This window comes from Schistocerca cancellata, chromosome 5 (genome assembly GCF_023864275.1).
Source record: "Schistocerca cancellata isolate TAMUIC-IGC-003103 chromosome 5, iqSchCanc2.1, whole genome shotgun sequence".
Lineage (NCBI taxonomy): Eukaryota > Metazoa > Arthropoda > Insecta > Orthoptera > Acrididae > Schistocerca > Schistocerca cancellata.
Window position 1 is genome coordinate 322879287 of NC_064630.1, and position 22903 is coordinate 322902189.

Consider the following 22903-nt stretch of genomic DNA (forward strand, 5'->3'; position numbering starts at 1 on the left):
GTGTTCCAGTCCATTTTCTAATTTTCGCCTGACCAACTTTCCAAGCAAATATCTTTTGCCTGAATGTTTTTCTATCTGTAACGTTTGCCAGAGTCATGCAGATTAATTTAAGGTCCTCCTTAATCACAGTGATCCATTTAATTGGCTCAATTTTGGCCTTAGTTCTGTTTTTGTAGAATTCTGCTATTTGTTTTGTCAACCTAGTGGGTGCCATTCTTTTAATATGGCTGTAAAATTTAAGTCTTCGTTTTCTCTCGTCACCATGTATGTCTGTGTATTCGTCTATTTCCTTATTACCTCTCAGCCTATAAGTTTCTCCATCAGTAATGTCGAGGCCTAACATTTACATTATAATCTTTCTTTTTTTTCTTTTGAATTTCTTCAATAACTCTTTTCCTATTTAAAATTAAAGTTTCTGCTCCATAAAGAGATTCAGGTTTGATTACAGTGCTGTAATGCCTAAGCTTACTGAATACAGAAAATGACTTTTTATTGTAAGTACTTTGTGTTAATCTGAATGCAGTTGCCATTTTTGATGGCAATCTTTGTTTGCAGCTTTTTCCAGATCGTTTTCTTGTATGATTTCTTCCAAGTATTTAAACTGAGAAGCCCTATTTATTTTTTCGTATGTTGTGTTCAGAAACTTCGGTGCTTGTTTGTTGCATGTCATATATTCCGTTTTTCCAATTATATTTGTAGCCCTACTTTTTCTACAATTTCTTTAAGACTTTCAATTTGTTTTTGAGCTGTGGTAATATCCTTAGTTAAAATTGCCAGTTCATCTGCAAAGGTGAGGCAATCTACTCTAATATTACTTTTGCCTAACTTGATTGATTGATCTATATTTTCACTCTACTTTTGCTCTCGCCATTCCGTAATCACCTTTTCCAAAACATAGTTAAACAGTAATGAGGAGAGTCCATCTCCCTGTCTAACACCAGTCTGTATATCAAGTGGTTCAGAAATTTCTCCCATGAATTTAAATTTAGAGCTAGTGTCACTTAACGTTTCCTTAATCAGTGTTAGAGTTTTATCATCCAGCCCTTGCTCCGTTAAAGTTTGGGAATGAGATTCAAAATCAGCTGAGCTGTTGGCCTTCTTAAAATCCACAAACGTACATACAATATTGTTACCAGAAATCCTTTGGTGCCTAAGGATTAGTTTTAAATTAAGAATTTGTTCTGGACAGGATCTGTTTTGTCTAAAGCCTGCTTGGTATTCACCAATTTTGGATCCTAACAGAGAGAATTTTGTATGTAGCAGGGAGAAGAGAGATTCCTTGGTAATTATTAACATCAATTCTATCCTCTTTTTTATGGAGTGAATGAATTTGGGCAGTTTTCCAGTCCTCAGGTATTTTCTCAGTTTGCCAGATATGTCCTTTTAGTTCAGTGATCTCTTTTATAGTGTTAGGGCCAGTTGATTTTAGTAGTTGTGCAATTATACTGTCTTCTCCAGATGATTTATTGTTTTGAAGTCTTTTAATTTGTTTCATTATTTCAGTTTTGTAAGTTTCTTTAGCTTTAGGGTTGGTGTTATTAGTTTGCTGTGGTTGGAATTTATTCACTGGTTGTGGACAGTCTAATAGTTTTTCATAATAATTAGCAAGTACCTTATAATTTTCCTGGTTGTTAAGAGCCAGACAGCCACTTTCAGTTTTGAAGCAAAGACTTTGGGGTTGGTAACAAGTAAGTTTTGTTTTGAATGTTTGTAAAAGTCTCTTGTATTGTTCTTTTGGGAGTCTTTTTTCAATTTCTAATAGTTGGTATTTTCATAGTTTCTTTTAGTCTGTCAGATTAATTTAGATGTTTCATTTCTTACAGTTGGAAAGGTGGTGTACATATTTTCAGTTTTCTTACTGTTCCAATTTTTGAATGCTTCATGCCTAGACTTAACTGCTGTTTCATAGTCCACTTTCTGCCAATGGTGTTTATGTTTCTTTTGAAGTAGAATTAAATTTTGTGCTGTTGTGATGAACTTCTGTTTTAGACTTTGCCAATTGCTGGATTGTTTTTTGTCAAGTTTGCTTGTTAGAGTTGGGGTTATTTTAGCAGTGTCAAGTTTTGGAATAACATTTTTTGTTTTGAAAAGTTCTTGAGGTTGAAGTTTTACTTTTATTCACATTAAATAATGGTCATGATCTTTATCAGCCCCCTTTCCTAACTTGGACATTTAAAATTTCCATGTAGTTAGGGTATGAAATTGCTACATGATCGATTTGAAATTCCCCAATAAATTATTGGGTGCCTGACAAGTTTTTTGTTTAGAAGGGTTATTTTTAAAATGTGTTGCATGATTTTAAGGTTAAAATTTTTGTATGTTTCAACAAGTCTTTGGCCACTTTGGTTTGTCTGTTTGTGCACTGGAAATCTACCCACCATTTGCTTATATTCTTTCTCTTTACCCTATTGAGCATTAAAACCACCCATTAAAATTTTAACATGGTGTGAGGGAATGATCGAGATGATGCTTTTTAATGTTTCCCAAGCTTCATTAACTTATTAAAGTTTTTTACAGTTATCCTCATTGACTGGCATATTGGCATTATTTAAAGTGTATGCCTTATTTGCACATTTAAGAGAAATTGTCCTTAGTCTATTATCAATTGTTTTTACCTCTATTATTGATGTGGTGTATTATTAAGTATTCTTTTGTCAGTTTTACTTTTAAAAAGACAATAATTACTGAAATCCATGGCGTTATTGTCCATCATTTGTGTTTTGTGAATTTGAATCCTCTGTTCTTTTAATGTATCTCCCAATTTATGAAGTTTATCTGATTGCAAAAGTGTTTGTATGTTAAGTGTTGCAAAAAATGGATTTGCTTTGGTTTTAGTTGGCCAGAGAACTCTGGCTTCTTCTGTTGAGTCACCCTGCATTTTAATCTGATCGTCCCAGAATCCAAAAGACCATGTGCCAGTCATACTGATGGTGGGTTGACCACATGGTGTAATATTGTGATTATCAAAATGCTCCATGATGATTGTACCTGGAATCAGGTGGGGTTGAGTAGACTCATTTTTTTTTTTTTTTTTATAAGAGCTGGAGCCCCTCCACGGCCACACCGGCATGATGGCCAACACAAAAGGTCTACTGCCATCTCTGCATAAGGGTTAGTATTCACTAAAGTGAGGTGTCGCAGGATGTGGGTACTGCGATGTTTGCGTACGTCTGGTTAGGATTAACCATTAATACGCGCTCATCTGGAGATAGATTGGTCGAAATCTGACGAAGGGTAGCGGTTTGAAGGGCAGAGGAAAAAAAGTGCCAAGGCAAGAGCCAAGGGAAAAAAACCTCTGCGAAAGTTAGGTCGGGCGGCAAGAGCAGTAGCGGTTATCTTGCTGCCTGTGATAGGTTGTGCAAGGATAGGCATTGTTAGTAGTGGGTATCATGCATGTCGATACCTTGACGTTGTGCGCTTGTGCTGCTCGGCGGCTGGCGCTGGGTGCTGGTACAGAGTCCTCGTTCAGCGTCCTGCAACCTGCAACAGTTATGTTTGTTATCGGTCTTGTGTCCGATAGGTCATATACCGGAGGCACAGTGTGAGGGAGTGTTGGGAGATTGTTCGTGCGTCTGTGGGCGAGCTCGTTGGTGTCCCTGCTGTGGCCTGTTGGTCGGCTCTAATAGCAGCTGGTAGTTGCCAGTCAGTATTGCTGATATGCAGGGGCTTACCGACGTTTGTCGCTGTTTGCGTATGTTAGTTTACCATAGGTGGTTATGCCCTAGCTAGCAGCGTCTTTGGACGCTTGTGTTTCCACCTGTGGTTGTGATCGTAGTTTCCCAGAGTGAGGATGAAAGGATTGTTCGAGTGTCTCGAGTTCCTGTATAGTCGTGTGGCGTGTTTCTTGAATACTTCCTTGAGGGTATCAAGGTGGTATTCATGGTGAAGATCCACGGTGCGTGTGTAGCGTGGAGCATTGCTAATGATTCGTAGCACTTTGTTCTGTATGATCTGCAGGCGGCGCAGTCGTGTGGGAGCTGCATATCCCCAGACGGGAGCTGCGTACGTCATCAGAGGTCTAATCAGTGTCGTGTATAAGGACCTCGACACCCTCCTATTCAGTGTGCTTTCCCTGTTGAGCATTGGGTAGAGCTGTTTGAGCCTCGCGTGCGCTCGGTTGGCAACGTATTCGATGTGGTCTCCCCATGTAAGTTTCCGGTCCAGCCAGACACCAAGGTATCTGACTTTCTCTCGGAAACGTATTGGGCGTGTATGTAGTGTTATCGGTCTTGATTGAACTTAATGGTAAGACTGAAAGGTTCAGTTCCAGAATTTAAATTTCAGCCACACAACTGGTGAACAGAAATTGACCACTTTGCCACTTGAAAATGCAAATTTGATTTGGTTTTATTTTTTCTTGGTCTGGGCCTGCTTATTCTGTTTTTGCAGCTGTCCATCATATCTGGTGAAACATTCACTATCCTCTACCTGTGATCCGTCCAATATCCTAGACAAAGTCGGCTTCTTAGACTTTTAGGCACAAAGTCTTGAAGCCTGGAATCGTCACTCATTATTATATATGCTTTGTAAGAGAATTGGTTTACTTGTTATGTATATTCAGGTCATGCAGAACAACAAGCTTAATGTAGGCGCTGCCCACATTTGTTGCAGATTATTATTATTTCTTTCCTTTCTCAGATGTTATGTCTGGTTAAAAATGGAAAGTGACGCGGACCTTGATCAAGCGTGACTTCCTTATAACTGTACGGTATATGTTACATTGCATTTAGGAACTTTCGGGTGATTGAACATATATCAATAATTATATATTTCTGTAGTTGTATATATACTTTTGGATGTAGCTGTATTGCGTTGATCTACTGGTGGATATTGTGTGGTATGACTCCTGTAGTTGATAATATGATTGGTATAATGTCAACTTTATACTGATGCCACATGTCCTTGACTTCCTCAGCCAGTTGGATGTATTTTTCAATTTTTTCTCCTGTTTTGTTTTGTATATTTGTTGTATTGGGTATGGATATTTCGATTAGTTGTGTTAATTTCTTCTTTTTATTGGTGAGTATGATGTCAGGTTTGTTATGTGGTGTTGTTTTATCTGTTATAATGGTTCTGTTCCAGTATAATTTGTATTCGTCATTCTCCAGTACATTTTGTGGTGCATACTTGTATGTGGGAACATGTTGTTTTATTAGTTTATGTTGTATGGCAAGTTGTTGATGTATTATTTTTGCTACATTACCATGCCTTATGGTGTATTCTGTATTTGCTAGTATTGTACATCTGCTTGTGATGTGATCTACTGTTTCTATTTGTTGTTTGCAAAGTCTGCATTCTCACTGTATATATTGCCTTTTCTTAGCCATGTGTTGAGTGCGTCTTGATCGATGTGTGGCTGTGTTAGATGATACGGGTGCTTGCCATGTAGTGTTTCCTTTTTCCAATTTACTTTCTTCGTATCTGTTGATGTTATGTGATCTAAAGGGTTGTAGAAGTAGTTATGAAATTGCAATGGTGTAGCCGATGTATTTATATGAGTGATTGCTTTGTGTATTTTGCTAGTTTCTGCTCGTTCTATAAAGAATTTTCTTAAATTATCTACCTGTCCATAATGTAGGTTTTTTATGTCCATAAATCCCCTTCCTCCTTCCTTTCTGCTTAATGTGAATCTTTCTATTGCTGAATGTATGTGATGTATTCTACATTTGTGGCATTGTGATCGTGTAAGTGTATGAGTGCTTCTAGGTCTGTGTTACTCCATTTCACTACTCCAAATGAGTAGGTCAATATTGGTATAGCATAAGTATTTATAGCTTTTGTCTTGTTTCTTGCTGTCAATTCTGTTTTCAGTATTTTTGTTAGTCTTTGTCTATATTTTTCTTTTAGTTCTTCTTTAATATTTGTATTATCTATTCCTATTTTTGGTCTGTATCCTAGATATTTATAGGCATCTGTTTTTCCATCGCTTCTATGCAGTCGCTGTGGTTATCCAATATGTAATCTTCTTGTTTAGTGTGTTTTCCCTTGACTATACTATTTTTCTTACATTTGTCTGTTCCAAAAGCCATATTTATATCATTGCTGAATACTTCTGTTATCTTTAGTAATTCGTTGGGTTGTTGATTTGTTGCTGCCAGTAGTTTTAGATCATCCATGTATAGCAAATGTGTCATTTGGTGTTGGTATGTTCCAGTAATATTTTATCCATAATTTGCATTATTTAGCATGTTGATTAGTGGGTTCAGAGCAGGGCAGAACCAGAAGGGACTTAATGAGTCTCCTTGATATATTCCACGCTTAATCTGTATTGGCTGTGATGTGATATTATATGAATTTGTTTGGATATTAAGTGTGGTTTTCCAATTTTTCATTACTATGTTTAGAAACTGTATCAATTTAGGATCTACTTTGTATATTTCCAATATTTGTAGTAACCATGAGTGGGGTACACTATCAAAATCTTTTTGGTAATCAATGTATGTGTAGTCTAGCGACCTTTGTTTAGTTTTAGCTTGATATTATCAGTTTATTATTATTATTCAGCACAAGGAAAGAATAAACCAAAAGAAGGAGCATTTTGAAAACTATTAATGACACATTCTGCATGATTTGTTTTCCAATATACCATCCAAAAGGTGATTTCCATTTCTGTTGATTTGTGATTTTGCCTGAGCTCTCTGTGTGGTAATCAGTTGCCAGAACAGAAATACTCTTTTATAATGTATGTAAATACTTTAGAATGTTCATTGTGGCCAGATATATGCATCATTTAGTCTTATTTATTTTGTGTAAGCGTATTACTCAGTGATTCAGTTAGTACATAATTTATCATGAAATTCAACCTTCAGATTATTCATGGCTGTATCTTAAAACAGATAATCATGTTTAACAGAATGGGTTCTTATTTTCTGCTGATACAGTTTGCCAGCTTTGACTACACCATGGAAAAGATGTAGCATTATTTTATGTTTAGTGGTGGTAAGATCCTTTAGCTTTCTTTTTGATTTGTAAAGCAGTTTTGTAAAAGCAGTTGGCTGATTGAGTTGTCACACTGGATTGTTTTGCAGCAGACATTTTCATTTTGAGGTCTTCATTGTTTTGGTAGTAATCTTGATATGCTTCAGAAAACTAAACATTTTCATGTATTGACAAAATTTGAATTGACACCATTAGTAGTTTTTTGTGTTACAGTCATTTGTCATACCTCAGTTTATGTTTTTAGGATGACGATAAAAATTGGGTAAGTGGGCGAACTGAGGACGAAGCACGTCAGAAAGCAGCAAAGAGGTTCAGTGTGGCACTGACAGACATTACACTGAAACAAGATGAAGATGTCCTGGATACCTGGTTTTCATCAGGGCTGTTTCCTTTCTCTGTTTTTGGATGGCCAGATGAGGTAAGATTCGGTTCACATTTCTTAGCTTATGATAACACTTGGCTCTTGTCTCCCACGGTTTGTACAGTACTTTTTGTGAAATACTTAATAATATTTTTCCTGATGTGCACAACAGATTGGTAAATGGTCTCACTTTGTTTAGTGCAGACCTTCAATTGTTTTAATATTTGCTTACAGTGAGCCGGGCTACTACTTATAGTTGATATTCTTACTATTCTTTTCTCCAGCTTGGAAATTGTGTCCGTGTCAGTTGGCCAATCAATATTCATCGCTAAAAACTTTGTGTTTAGTGGCAGCTCTTCAAACTGAATTTGATGCTATTCCTTTCCTTATATCCATTGTTAATTTATTACACTTGGCCCAATTCTTGATAGTTTCATTTGCCTTCTCAGCTAGGATTTCTAGTGTTTTATCAGAGGCAATATTGTTATTGTCTTGTGTGAACAGATTTTTATCCATGTCATGTATTGTCTGTGAAACTATTGATATACACTCCTGGAAATGGAAAAAAGAACACATTGACACCGGTGTGTCAGACCCACCATACTTGCTCCGGACACTGCGAGAGGGCTGTACAAGCAATGATCACACGCACGGCACAGCGGACACACCAGGAACCGCGGCGTTGGCCGTCGAATGGCGCTAGCTGCGCAGCATTTGTTCACCGCCGCCATCAGTGTCAGCCAGTTTGCCGTGGCATACGGAGCTCCATCGCAGTCTTTAACACTGGTAGCATGCCGCGACAGTGTGGACGTGAACCGTATGTACAGTTGACGGACTTTGAGCGAGGGCGTATAGTGGGCATGCGGGAGGCCGGGTGGACGTACCGCCGAATTGCTCAACACGTGGGGCGTGAGGTCTCCACAGTACATCGATGTTGTCGCCAGTGGTCGGCGGAAGGTGCATGTGCCCGTCGACCTGGGACCGGACCGCAGTGACGCACGGATGCACGCCAAGACCGTAGGATCCTACGCAGTGCCGTAGGGGACCGCACCGCCACTTCCCAGCAAATTAGGGACACTGTTGCTCCTGGGGTATCGGCGAGGACCATTCGCAACCGTCTCCATGAAGCTGGGCTACGGTCCCGCACACCGTTAGGCCATCTTCCGCTCACGCCCCAACATCGTGCAGCCCGCCTCCAGTGGTGTCGCGACAGGCATGAATGGAGGGACGAATGGAGACGTGTCGTCTTCAGCGATGAGAGTCGCTTCTGCCTTGGTGCCAATGATGGTCGTATGCGTGTTTGGCGCCGTGCAGGTGAGCGCCACAATCAGGACTGCATACGACCGAGGCACACAGGGCCAACACCCGGCATCATAGTGTGGGGAGCGATCTCCTACACTGGCCGTACACCACTGGTGATCGTCGAGGGGACACTGGATAGTGCACGGTACATCCAAACCGTCATCGAACCCATCGTTCTACCATTCCTAGACCGGCAAGGGAACTTGCTGTTCCAACAGGACAATGCACGTCCGCATGTATCACGTGCCACCCAACGTGCTCTAGAAGGTGTAAGTCAACTACCCTGGCCAGCAAGATCTCCAGATCTGTCCCCCATTGAGCATGTTTGGGACTGGATGAAGCGTCGTCTCATGCGGTCTGCACGTCCAGCACGAACGCTGGTCCAACTGAGGCGCCAGGTGGAAATGGCATGGCAAGCCGTTCCACAGGACTACATCCAGCATCTCTACGATCGTCTCCATGGGAGAATAGCAGCCTGCATTGCTGCGAAAGGTGGATATACACTGTACTAGTGCCGACATTGTGCATGCTCTGTTGCCTGTGTCTATGTGCCTGTGGTTCTGTCAGTGTGATCATGTGATGTATCTGACCCCAGGAATGTGTCAATAAAGTTTCCCCTTCCTGGGACAATGAATTCACGGTGTTCTTATTTCAATTTCCAGGAGTGTATATTAAGAACAGAGTTGGTCCCCGGTAAACTCCTCTGAGAAACACTTGCATCGATACTGTGCAAGCCACTGTACAGTGCATTCAGGATCTGTGAGATGTGATTCATTAGAGTGACACACACATTTATAAGGACAATTTTTTTAGAAGTTTTATTTTGTATGCATTTAGCCCATTGTATAGTACAGTTACTTTGCAGCAGAAGTTTTAATGCAACACTTTAGTCTGTAACTAAAAAGAACACAATTTACATCAGTTTAATATTTTATGTTAATGGATTCTTAACAACTGCTTCAATTTGCTTGTATACTTTCACTCGCTCCTCATCTCTGAAAGTTATTTTCCATGATGAAATATATAAAATGTGATAAATTAATAAATTAAATAATTAACTTGTGTGTTTAAAAGCAAAGGCTCAGCAAGCAAAAAGGTATAAACATCTTTGGTAGGTGTGTGAGTCCTATATATTATTATTTTATTTGAACATGGGTAAATAATCGAAAACATTGAACCAGGTGTTGAACCAGATGCTAATAAAATTATTACAATTCAAGATAACAAGTTATTCATTTTTAACATCTTAGTTGCTAGTTTCTTAATTTGAATAAAAAATACATACATCAGCTAATATTAATGAAATTTCTTTCCTTTATTTTTCTAGACAAAAGAACTGAAGGCTTTTTATCCAGGAACACTGTTGGAGACAGGACATGACATATTGTTTTTTTGGGTTGCAAGGATGGTATTCTTTGGGCAAAAACTTCTAAAGAAACTTCCATTTAAGGAAATATTCCTTCATCCAATGGTACGAGACGCACATGGTAGGAAGATGAGCAAGTCTTTGGGAAATGTTATCGATCCTATGGATGTCATTCATGGAATATCTTTAGAGGTTTGTTGTATACAGATTTTTAATTATACATTCAAATACATTGTGGCTCTTCTTTCTCTGTTGATTTTTTATGGCATTACATTACTGGTTTCAGTTGTTGATCATAGCAGTTGTTGGCAAGCAAAGAAAAAGCAATTATTTGTGCTGAAATGAGATTTTGATGGTTATTTGGCAGCATTGAGGAACTCAAAACTCTATGGAAGAGAAGAGTGTGTGAAAAGCTAATACAAAGTCCCAAGTAAAAGAAATAAATTTAAATTAAAGCACTCTATAAAAATATATTTATTGACTGCACACTAAGAGAAATCTATTTTTGTTTAAGGACTATGAATTTTAAATCATTGTTATCAGTTGACAGCAGAACAATGCTTTCCTAAAAAAAGATCCTACGGTAATGTTTATATTTTCTAACTGTCATGTCCTACATGACTGGGTTTTAAAGTTAAACTTTGTAAAATCCTTATAGCCTTTATATGTGGATTTCCTTCTTCCAGCTTTTGTGAATTAATTCTCTGTATACACCATTAGGGAGATAAATTAAGCTTACTGCAGAATATTTGAAACCCTGCCCCCCTACATTTGTTTCATATAAAAGAAATTAAAATTCTAGAGCACAGTTTACATGTTCTCATTATGAATGAATAGTTGGTCATAAGAACTAATTCTGTTACGTATGTTTGTGAAAAAAAAGTTAGCTTTTAGGAGATCTGTGGAACAACTGGGCAAGCTTCACAAAGAAGAGTATAATAAGTTCAGTGAATTCAGTGAAATTGTGTAGAAAGACTTTAGTAATCTAATTATATTATAAAATAACCGTTATTACATTATGTATCTGAGACATTTTTCTCTCAGCCCTGAATTTGCTGTTCTCCCTTTTTCCACTTTCTCTTAAATCAACATGCTGCATGTTCCTGTGAAAGACACAGTAATGTATATTGTACTGTGCATACATTGATTTTTGGCCAATATCACTTGTGCACCATACTTACACTTGCAGGTGGAGCACTGATTTGTTTAATTACTCTGGATATCAGTAATGTAAAGGGTCCATTCTTGCTGCTTTCTCTCTCTTCATTTTATTTTATGTACAGGATGAATCTTGTAAGCCATTAATCTAACATTCTTATAATTATTCAGTATATTGTAATTATCTTTTTACACAGATTATTATAAGAAAACCTCTCTAAAAGATACATCTTGTCTTGTTTATAACAGTACAGATAAGAATACATCAGTATCTACTACATGTGCCCAGTATCTCTCAGGGTATTCGAACTGTGTCATTTAAATTATAATTCACTTGCTTTCGACAGCTATCACCACTTTTGTCTTCAGCAGGTAAAACCAGAGCTACTGATAGTGACAAGTCGTTAATCTTACATACTCAAAACACCAGACTCTTCTAAAGGTGGATCAAAGTTGCACATTTGCAGAAAGCCAAATCAAGCAGGCCACAGTATATTGTGGCCACCATATGACATCATAGTGCATGAGGGACTGATGACAACTTTGAAACTGCTGTCCCTGCCTACCTAATGTATAGATTGCTTTCTTCAGAGGTATTGGTTGACATTGGTGTTCCATCCTGCTTCAAAGATTCAGGATAAGCTTTATCCTATTAAAGATGTTATAGACCATGGTGTGTCAAGTTTGTTCTGAGAATGTGGAAGTATTTACATGGAACAAGTTGTGCTCTTTGACACTGCAAGTGGCAACTGACAATCAAAATTCTATGCAATGCAGATGTGATGCTTAAAGGAGTGGGGCTTATCTTAGAAAGCCTAGGTTAGGATGTAGGAGATGTTCTAGCAGGTACAGCTTTGGGGCCACTGGACAGAAAGGGAGTGAACTGGCAAACTTTGCTGACCAAGACAGAAGCAAGTAAAACGCACCAGTGTGTTCAACTGAAGAGTGTGGAGAGGGACATTTGGGAAGACTTGAATGAAACCACATTGTATTTTGCATAATATTAATTTCCATGCAGTGTGATGGAACTATAAAAAATGTGAAAACATAACTTTATTTGCCTCATTGAGACAAATTCAGCAACACTTTGAAATTGTGTTTATAAGAATTATTCATGGAGATACACACACACACACACACACACACACACACACACACACACACACACACACAACCGCTGTTTCTGGCGAAAGGAGAACAGGAGAGACGGGAAAAGATTAGAGACAGTTGGCAGAGAGTTGCATACAGTGAGAGTGATGGGATGTGAATTGAAAGGGCAGGATAGAACAGAGGGAGCAGAAACTGTTAGGTGGAGGGTACAGGAATAGTAGGTTACCATAGGTTGAAGCCCAGATAATACCAGGAGTGGAGAATGTCTTGTAAGGGAAACTCCGTTATTCACAGTTCTGCAAAGCTGGTGGTGGAGGATGGGAGGATCAACATGGCTCGGGTTGTGAAGTAGCCTTTGAAATCGAGCGTCTTATATTCAGGTCCGTGTTCTGCCACAGGGTGGTCCACTTTGCTTTTGGCCACAGTTTAGCGACGGCCACTCGTCCTGGTGGACAGCTGGTTGGTAGTCATACCTGTACAGAAAGCTGTGCATTGAGTAGTGCAGCAGAGCTGGCGTATGACATAGGTGCTTTCACAGGTGGCCCAGCCTCTGATGGGGTAGGATGAGTGTATGGCAGGACTGGAATAGGAAGTCCCAGGTTGATGGATTAGGCAGGTCTTGCACCTCGGTCATCCACGGGAATGTAATCCTTGTGGCGAGGGATTGGGACTGGGGTGGCATAGGGATAAACTAGGATACTGCAATGGTTGGATGGGCAATGGAACACCACTGTAGGAGGGTTGAGAAGGATCTTGGGTTGGATATCCCCTCATATCAGGGCATGGTGATACATAATGCTGTTGTTGAGGGGTGGGAGTGATATGGTAAAGAAAATCTGTTTGTAGACTAGGGCTGGGGGATACTGCCTGTCTGTGAAGGCCTTTGTGAGACCCTCAGCACAATAACCAACTACAGTAGGGCATCCAGTATTGTTAGGTTTGTGGATTTTTGGGAGCATGCAGATGATGAGTGTGCGTGTGTCGTAGGGGTGGGGAATGGATTCAGGTTAGAGTTTCTAGGTTTGTGGATTTTTGGGAGCATGCAGATGACGAGTGTGCATTATGTCATAGGGGTGGGGAATGGATTTAGGTTAGAGTTTCTGGAAAGGGCCTACAGCTTTTAGCAGAGATTGGAGGTTGTGTTGGTTTTCTGGTATATCACTCTGGCAGAGACTATTGGTGAAGCAGTCAGACAAATGGCAGGGCTGCAATTCATGTTGACAGTGGTGGAACCTTTGTCTGCAGATAGAATGATTAGGTTAGGATCTGTTTTGATGCTGTTCTATCTTCTGCTGAAAGGTTGACATTATTAGGAAGGGGCCTGGGGAAGTATGGTGAGGTCAAATTGGAAGTAAGGAATTCCTGGAAGGTGACCAGTGGATAGCTGGGTGGGAGGTGGTCAGTATCATGATTAGATGGTGGTGTGAACTGGGAGGGGCTGCATTCAGTATTGGGATGAGGCTGGCTTTGGTTGAAGGATTGATGGCAAAGAAGTGTGTCCATTGCAGGAGAGAGAGAGAGAGAGAGAGAGAGAGAGAGAGAGAGAGAGAGAGAGATCTTTGACAAGTCTAACATGGTCAAATTTGGCTGTAGTGCTGAAGATGAGGCCTCTGGATAGGACCGAAACTTCTATGGGGCTGGGGATTTTGGTGTAAAGATTAACAACCGTGTTCTGGGATTGTTTTGGCTCTGCATTTAGTGGACTACTGGTAGGGAGTTTTGTGGGATGTGGCAAGTTGAAAACATTACCATAGGCTTCCTACATCATTTGGTGTGTCTTTTGAGTTTCACGCAAAATTTAATGCAGACACATTACTCCTGTAACTCTTCCATCTCAAAATTCACAAACTGTAGGACAACATTGTACTCCATACAGAACTGGGCAGTAACTAACTGACATGCAACAGTGAAACATCCGGCATTTATGCATTAAACACAGGGGTGTGGGGAGACGCCAACTGCATTTTTCTCTGACACACCATTGGTACGAAATTATGAATGTTCCGGAATTATTTGAACAAAGCTCGTATACCACACAAACTGGTGAACTTCGAACTAACCAGACCTCTCTCCCTCTTGCTCTTTCCTTATCCCAACACACACACATTCTGATATCTCACCCATTCTGTCCTTTTTTTCCCCACTTTTTTATGTATTTCTTTATGGGTATTTTCAAGTATTTTTGCATATCTTTGTGTATTTTTACTTGTCTGTTATCCATCTCCTCTCAGAACTACCTGACACCTTCATGTGTCCATTTCCTACCTCATTTCCCATTTATTACCTCTTTTCCCATTTCCCCAGTGCCAGCCTTGCCCAAAGTGGATCCTTACTCTATCTTTATGCACCAGTTCAGAAAAGTACCTCTTTCTCTGCCTAAAATCCCATTTCTACATTATGTTACATAAATGCTGCCTAAACTATGGAATCCCCCCCCCCCCCCCCCCCCAAGCTTGACTATAAAAAAAAATCCTTTCTCAGGATCCCACACTTCCTTTCACAGTGACCTAGTCAGATTCTGCAGGACACTGTCCCTCACAAACCTGGTACTACAAAAACATGTCCATGGAACATGTCCATGGCACAGGCACCCCAGAACCGCCTCTGCTCTCTCCTCGAGATACTGCTACTATGCAATAGCCACCACATACATCATGTCTCTGAAATTGATTCCCTTGGTCTCCCACCACCTGGAAGAGCATTTGAGACACCGTCTCCATAAGTTATCCAACCTGCTGACATTTGACTGCCACCTTGAGCCACCACTATTCAACCTTTACCCTAACCACAGCGCTCCTCCTTGTCACCCCCCTTATAGGATCCAGACCCTTCCTAGCTGACCTTTTCAATTTCCCACATCCCACCAAAACTCCCTACCACCACCCCATTAAATTCAGAGCTGAAAAAATCCTGGAACACTGTTAACTTTTCCACCAAAATCCCCAGCCCCATAGATGTCTCAGTGCTATCCAAAGGTTTCATCTTCAGCCCTACACCCAAATTTGATCATGTCAGATTTGTCAAAGACCTATTCTCCTTGTCCTGATCCATGCAAGGGAAACATACCTTTGTCACCAATCTCTCTAACCAAAGCCAATATAATTCCGACATTGAACCCTGCCTCTCTCATTTCATACCACCATGCAACCTTGATTCCGGTACCCTCCCACCCAATGTTCTGCTCATCTTCCAGGAATTCCTTATTCCAGCTTGGCTTCACCATTCTTCCCCTTGTTCCTTCCTAATAACATCAGACTTTCATCAGAAGGAAGGACAGACATATACAGCCTCAAAACCGGTCCTGGCAATAATCATCCTACCTGCAGATGGAGGTTGCACCACTGTCATTATGAATGGCAATGGCTACTTGGCAAGAGGCCTCTGCCAGTTATCTGACTCCTTCACCTATAAACCCCATCAGAGTGATACCATCCAAGAAGTATATCATAACCTCCAACCCCTGCTCAAAACCTGGCCCTTCCCAGAACGTCTTCTCTGAATCCATTTCCCTTCTCACCCCTATTATATCCCACACACCCAATATCTACATGCTCCCTAAAATCCACAAACACAACAATACTAAACATCACGTCATAGCTGGTTATTGTGCTACCACTGAAAGAATTTCGGCTCTTATTGACCAACACTTTCAACCAATTGCCTGAAATCTAGCCTCCCGCACAAAGACACCAACCACTTCTCTCACCTACTTTCCACCATCCCCACCCCTTTACTTCCTGGATGCCTACTCATCACTGTCGATGCCATTTCCCTATACACCAACATCCCTCATGTTCAAGGTCTCGCCACTATTGAACACTGCCTTTCCCAACATCCTTCAGACTCCATATCCACTACCTCATTCCTCATACACCTTACTAACATTATCCTAACACACAACTACTTCTGTGAAGGGAAGGTGCACAACCATATCCTCAGCACTGCCATGGGCATCTACATCGCAACCTCCTCTGCCAACCTGTATACAGGCCATATAGAGGAGACCATCCTAGTATCACAAATGCCAAACCCCTGCTTTGGTTCAAGTTCATTGGTAATACCATCATGATTTAGTCTCAGGGCCAAGGCACCCTGTCCTCATTCCTTCATACCCTTCTCTCCCATCCACTTCAGCTGGTCCTCCTCAGCCCAGTGGGCCACTTTCCTGGGCTTCGACCTCCTCATCTCTGATGGCTCCATCCAAACCTCCATCCACATTAAATCCACCAACCAAAACTGTATTTCAACAATTACCATCCCTTCCCCACCAGGAAATCCCTCCCATACAGTCTAGCTACCCAAAGATGGCATATCTGCAGTGACAGCAATTCCCTAGCACAGTTTGCTGAAGGTCTCACAAAGGGCTTCACAGACAGGCTGGGTCCCCTGACCTAGTCTTCAAACAGATTTCCTGTGCCATGCCCCATACACTCAAAATCCTCCCCATACCCCGAAGAATCAGCTACAGAAGGAACGCTCCCCCTGGTCAGCCATTATCACCCCAAATGTAAAGAATTGTGGCCCTCATTGGCCAACATCTCCATCCAGTTTCACCCTGTGGGTCCGGGGCTTAGAATAGGCCCGAGGTATCCCTGCCTGTCGTAAGAGGCGACTAAAAGGAGTCTCACACCTTTTGGCCATTATGTGATGGTCCCCTGTAGGGTTTGACCTCCATTTTTCAAAATTTTCCTGAAGCGTAAACCAATTGGGGAAGGGCACTTTTCATGGTGCATCGTGTCCATCATGTGCTGAGACCTATCACATCCTTCGTCGACATGGATCTGCACTTCTGCTCATTCTCCAACAGTCCGGCGAAGTCACCCTCCTGGGTGCATATTTTTCCATCAACTGTGCAGTATTGTTTTCTACACTGATGATGATAATGGACTTGTTTGCTTGGTTTCACCTGATATCCAGCATGGTAACCAGTCTGTTGTGGTGGGTCTGCCATGTACCCTGTTGGTTGTAGCCCCCTGACAACAAAGTGATCATTCTGCTGATGCCTGCACCATTAACTCCCCATACCCACATATGCCAAGGAGTAGATGCCCGTCATCCTATGGCATTGGGACTCTCGGAAATGGCCATCCGTCCAGGTGGCCTTTGTTGTGGCTGGGTGGCACCCATGGGGAGGCCCCCTGGTTGGAATGGGTGGCATCAGGGCAGATAACACGTGATGAAGCATAGTACTTCATCTCTTGCTGGTTGTCAAACACCAGCAGTCTCTAACCGTTCATGGGCTCAATTCAGTGCATGGAAGTATGACCCTCAAGTCGTTCCCTTCCCTGGCCACACCATGGGAGAAATGTCAGGCTAAGGATGGCAGCAGCTCTTATTCGCCATGGTACCTTGTATGTTCGAGAGCTGATGGAGAATCTTTCATGATGATGAAGCCTCAGTTTTTTGTTGAGCATTTAGAGGACAGGTTTGTGGAGGTGGAGAGCTTGTCCAAAATGAGATCTGAGTCAGTCTTGATCAAAACAGCATCCTCTGTCCAGTCACAGGCATTACTAGTTTGTGACAAGCTGGGGTATGTTTCTGTAACCATCATGCCCCATAAGAGCTTAATTATGATCCAGGTTATCATAATTCGTTCGGCGTGTCCGCCAGGGTCTGAGGGATAATCAGGTTGCCACTGCTGCCTTCATCTTGGTCTTCGAGGGTGATACCTTACCCGAGAAGATCAAGGTGATGGTCTACCACTGTGATGTAAAGCCCTATATCCCTCCCCCAACACGGTGCTTTAAATGCTGTAAGTTCGGCCATATGTCTTCCCACTGTACTTCCAGCATCACGTGTCGAGATTGCGGATACTCCATGTGCCCCGCCTCCCATCTGTGTCAGTTGCGGAGAGCACCATTCGCCTTGCTCATCTGACTGCAGGATTCTCCAGAAAGAAAGCAAAATCATGGACTAAAAGAACCTGGACCGACTGACGTACACTGAGGCTAAGAGGAAATTTGAAAGCCTACATCCTGTACATATGACATTGTCTTACGCCGCCGCTACAACAGTTCAAGCCCCATCAGCTCTGCCAACCCCAGACACCTTTCAGAGACGGAAGACTACACCTGCCCCATTGATGGTGGGGGGCACTTCCTTCCCTGTTGCTACTACACCACCTACTTCGGGAGCAACCCCTGTCACCCCCCAACAATTTGGGATATCAGTCCCCACTGCTGCACTGTAGAAGCCTCGGCTCCTCTCGCTAGGAAGGGGTCCTTTGGGTAACTCACTTCCCAGATTTCTGCTAGTGGGAAAGATGACACCCACCAGTGGCTGAAGTGCCCGAAAGCAGCTGATTGTAGGGCTTCACGATCAGTGAAGTACTCCCAGACCGGAAAACCCAAGGAGCAGTGAGAGAAATCCAAAAAGAAGATCCCCAAGACCAAGGGAATTGCGGTGGCACCCACACCACCGCTACCTACAAGCTCTGCATCTGCGGGTGAGGTGCAGATCCTGGCGTCCACTGATAACCTAGATCTCGCCGGACCATCAGACACAATGGATATAGACAGCTCAGGCAATAAGTCGGTGGCAACAGGTGACCCAGAGGCGTAAACTGCCTCACTGAATGTTCCATACCTTCCCAGTCTCACAATGATGTCATCTTCCAGTGGAGTTGTGGCAGTTTTTTCCACTGCCTGACTGAGCTACACCAACCGTTAAAATTTACACTTGCTCTCTGCATTGCTATCTTAGAAGAAAGATTAAGGAAAGGCAAACCTACATTTCTAGCATTTGTAGACTTAGAGAAAGCTTCTGACAACGTTGACTGGAATATTCTCTTTCAAATTCTAAAGGTGGCAGGGGTAAAATACAGGGAGCGAAAGGCTATTTACGATTTGTACAGAAACCAGATGGCAGTTATAAGAATCGAGGGACATGAAAAGGAAGCAATGGTTGGGAAGGGAGTGAGACAAGGTTGTAGCCTCTCACCGATGTTATTCAATCTGTATATTGAGCAAGCAGTACAGGAAACAAAAGAAAAATTCGGAGTAGGTATTAAAATCCATGGAGAAGAAATAAAAACGTTGAGGTTCGCTGATGACATAGTAATTCTATCAGAGACAGCAAAGGACTTGGAAGAGCAGTTGAACGGAATGGACAGTGTCTTGAAAGGAGGATGTAAGATTTCAGTGTTGCTCGTGGTAGTTACTCGGCCATTGATTGATCAGTTTGCAGCCCAGGATGTTGCCCATCTATTCACTGGAGAGCACATGTCGACCTGTGTTGTAGTGACCACTTCCCCATCTTCGTGTCACTACCCCAGCATCATGCTCATGGATGCCTGCCCAGATGGGCTTTAATACAAGGCGGACTGGGAAACTGCCACTCCTGGTGTCACTGATCAATCTCCCTCACATGGGAACATCGATGTGGTGGTTGAGCAGGTGACTACAACAATCCTTTCTACGGCAGAAAACGCGATCCCTCGCTCTTTAGGGTCCCCGGCAAAAGACAGTCCTTTGGTGGTCGCCGGAAGTTGCTGAAGCAATTAAGCAGCATCGGCAACCTCTACAGAGGCATAAGTGGCACCTTTCGCTGGAGCACCTCATAGCCTTTAAACAGCTCTGTGCCCGCGTTCGCCAGCTTATCAAACGACGGAAGCAGGAGTGTTAGGCGAAATACACCTTGACCGTTGGGTGCCGTACGTCACCTTCCCAAGTCTGGGCAAGGAGAAAATGTGTTTTTGGGTACCAGACCCCAACAGGTGTTCCTGATGTTAACATAAATTTCATGTTATCAACCGACACAATCACGATTGCCGAGCACTTTGCTAAACACTATGCTGGAGTCTCTGCGTCGGAGAATTATCCCCCAGCCTTCCACACTCCAAATGGCGGCTGTAGGGGAAAGTTCTCTCATTCACTACACACCACAGTGAATCCCATAACACCCCATTTACAGAGTGGGAGCTCCTCAGTGCCCTTGCACGTTGCCCCAACGCCGCTATTGGGCCAGATTGAATTCACAACCAGATGATTAAACATCTCTCATCTGAATAAAAGTGATATCTCATAATCATCTTGAACTGGATCTGGTGCGATGACTTCTTTCCATCGCAATGGCAGGAGAGCACCACTACTACAGTGCTCAAACCCAGTAAAAACCTGCTTGATGCAGATAGGTATCAGTCCATCAGCCTCAACAACATTCTTTGTAAGCTGCTGGAATGTATGGTGTGTCGGCAGTTGTGTTGGGCCCTGGAGTCACGTGGCCTACGTGCTCCATGTCAGGGTGGCTTCTGCCAGGGTCGCTTTACCACTGATAGTCTTGTGTCCGAGCAACCTTTTCCAGATGCCAATGCCTGGATGCCGTCTTTTTGGAGTTACGTAAAGCATACTACACAATCTGGAGACATCATATCCTTGCCACATTTTATGAGTGGGGTCTCTGTGGCCCGCCCTCGATTTTTATCCAAAACTTCCCGTTGCTCCGTACTTTCTGTGTCCAAGTTGGTGCCTCCCATAATTCCCCCTATATCCAGGAGAGTGGGGTCCCGCAGGGCTCTGTGTTGAGCGTATCTCTATTTTTAGTGGCCATTAATGGTCTAGCAGCAGCTATAGGGCTGTCCATCTCACCTTCTCTGTATGCATTTTGTACTGCTCCACCAGTTGAAGAGTGGCATCTACAGGGAGCCATCCACAAGGCATGGTCATGAGCTCTAGCCCACGGTTTCCAGTTTTCGGCTGCAAAGTCATGTGTTACGCACTTCTGTTGGCGTTGTACCATTCATCTGGAACCAGAACTTTACCTTAATGACAATCCACTCACTGTAGTGGAGACATTCGATTCTTAGGACTGGTTTTTGACACCTGATTGACGTGGCTTCCTCACCTTTGTCAGCTTAAACAGAAGTGCTGCCAGCACCTTAATGCCCTCTGCTGCCTGAGCAACACCAACTGGGGAGCAGATCACTCCACTGCTGCAGCTCTACAGGGCCCTTGTTCAATCCCATCTTGGCTATGGGAGTCTGGTTTATGGTTCGGCAGCACCCTCATCATTGCGTTTACTCGACCCAGTGCACCAATGTGGCGTTCGCCTAGTGACTGGAGCTTTTAGGATGAGTCCGGTGACCAGCATCCTGGTGGAGGCAGGAGTGCCTCCGTTGCATACATTCGTAGTTCTTCTGGGCATCCAAATTACCATCTCTTTTTCCCACCCACGGTGGCCCATCTGCCACACTGGCAGACCAGGTCAGGGCTTCCAATTGCAGTTTGTGTCTGATCCCTTCTTTCCGAACTGGAGTCCTTGCCTTTACCACCTATGCTTGAGGTCCATTTATGTACACCTCCATGGTGTACACCTAGGCCGCGGCTTTGCCTGGACCTTTCACATGGCCTTAAGGACTTGGTTAACCCCACAGCTCTCCACTGCCACTTCCTCTTGATTCTTGACATGCATCAAGGCCATGAAGTGGTTTACACCGACGGCTAGATGGGTAATGAACATGTCGGCTTCATGTATGTCTGTGGAGGATATATTAAACAGCATTCCTTACCCGATGGCTACAGTGTTTTCACTGCCGAGCTGGTGGCTATATCTCGTGCTCTTGAGCACATCTGTTCTTGCCCTGGGGGGTCACTACTTCTGTGTACTGACTCTTTGAACAGCCTACAAGCTATCGACCAGTACTATCCTCATCATCCTATGGTAGCAACCATCCAGGAGTCCATCTGTGCTCTGGAACGGTCCAGTCATTCAGTGGTGTTTGTCTAGACCCCTGGTGAAGTCAGAATCCCAAACAATGAACTTGCTGACAAGCTGGCCAAACAGGCTAAGCGAAAACTGCTTATGGAGACCGACTTCTTTCCAGCTGATCTGCATTCAGTACTATACTGCAAGGTTTTGCAGCTTTGGGTGGCGGAATGGCGTAACCTCAGTACGCACAACAAACTGCATGCCATTAAGGAGACACATGGCTACCTCCTGCGCCATGATGACCCAACTCAGTGTTGGTGTGGCGCCAGGCTGACAGTGGCCCATATCTTGGTGAGCTGTCCTCCTTTGGCTGCCCTGCGACGGACTCTTCAGTTACTGGACTCATTGCAATTAATTTTAGCTGACAACACCTCATAGGCTAATTTAGTTTAATTTTTTATACGTGAAAAGTTTTTGTGCATGTCCTTTGTCCTTTTGTGTTCTCCACTCTAATGCTTTTTGGGTGGATGTTTTTATGTGTCGCAGAGTGGCTGGCTTTTCCTTTTTATCCTCTTGGTCGACCAGCCATGGCCATCTGCCCTCTTGTTTTTATCCCTGCTACCTGTTTCTTGCTTCTCTCGGTGGCTTTCTTTTCCTGTTTTGTCCATAGTAGTGTTGGTTGTCCTTCTGTCGTTCTTGTGGTTTTTCCATTCTCATGTTATTGTGCTGTACATCTCCTTTCTTTTCTTCTTTCCCTTGTATAATTATTTTACCGGGAACAAGGAACCGATGACCTTGCAGTTTTGTCCCTTCCCCCCCCCCCCCCCCTCCTCCTTTAAACCAACCAACCATCCAATGGCCCAAAATCTAGCCACCTATGTCAAAGATGCCAACCACTTCCTTCATTGCCGCTCCACCAACCCCACCCCTTAGCTTCTGGATCCCTACTCATAATTGTTGATGCCACTTCCCTGTACACCAACATTCCACAAGCTCATGGCCTTACAGCTATTTAACACTAC

General features: G+C 42.7%; 1 protein-coding gene across 1 annotated transcript in view; it reads left to right on the forward strand.

Moving 5' to 3' along the window:
- Positions 1-22903, forward strand: part of LOC126187375 (valine--tRNA ligase) — a 189830-nt gene that overhangs the window by 105475 nt on the left and 61452 nt on the right. Inside the window, exons 11-12 of the mRNA XM_049928422.1 lie at positions 7184-7357; positions 9930-10160. Of these exons, the coding sequence (XP_049784379.1) occupies positions 7184-7357; positions 9930-10160 (405 nt within the window). The remainder of the gene's footprint in view (positions 1-7183; positions 7358-9929; positions 10161-22903) is intronic.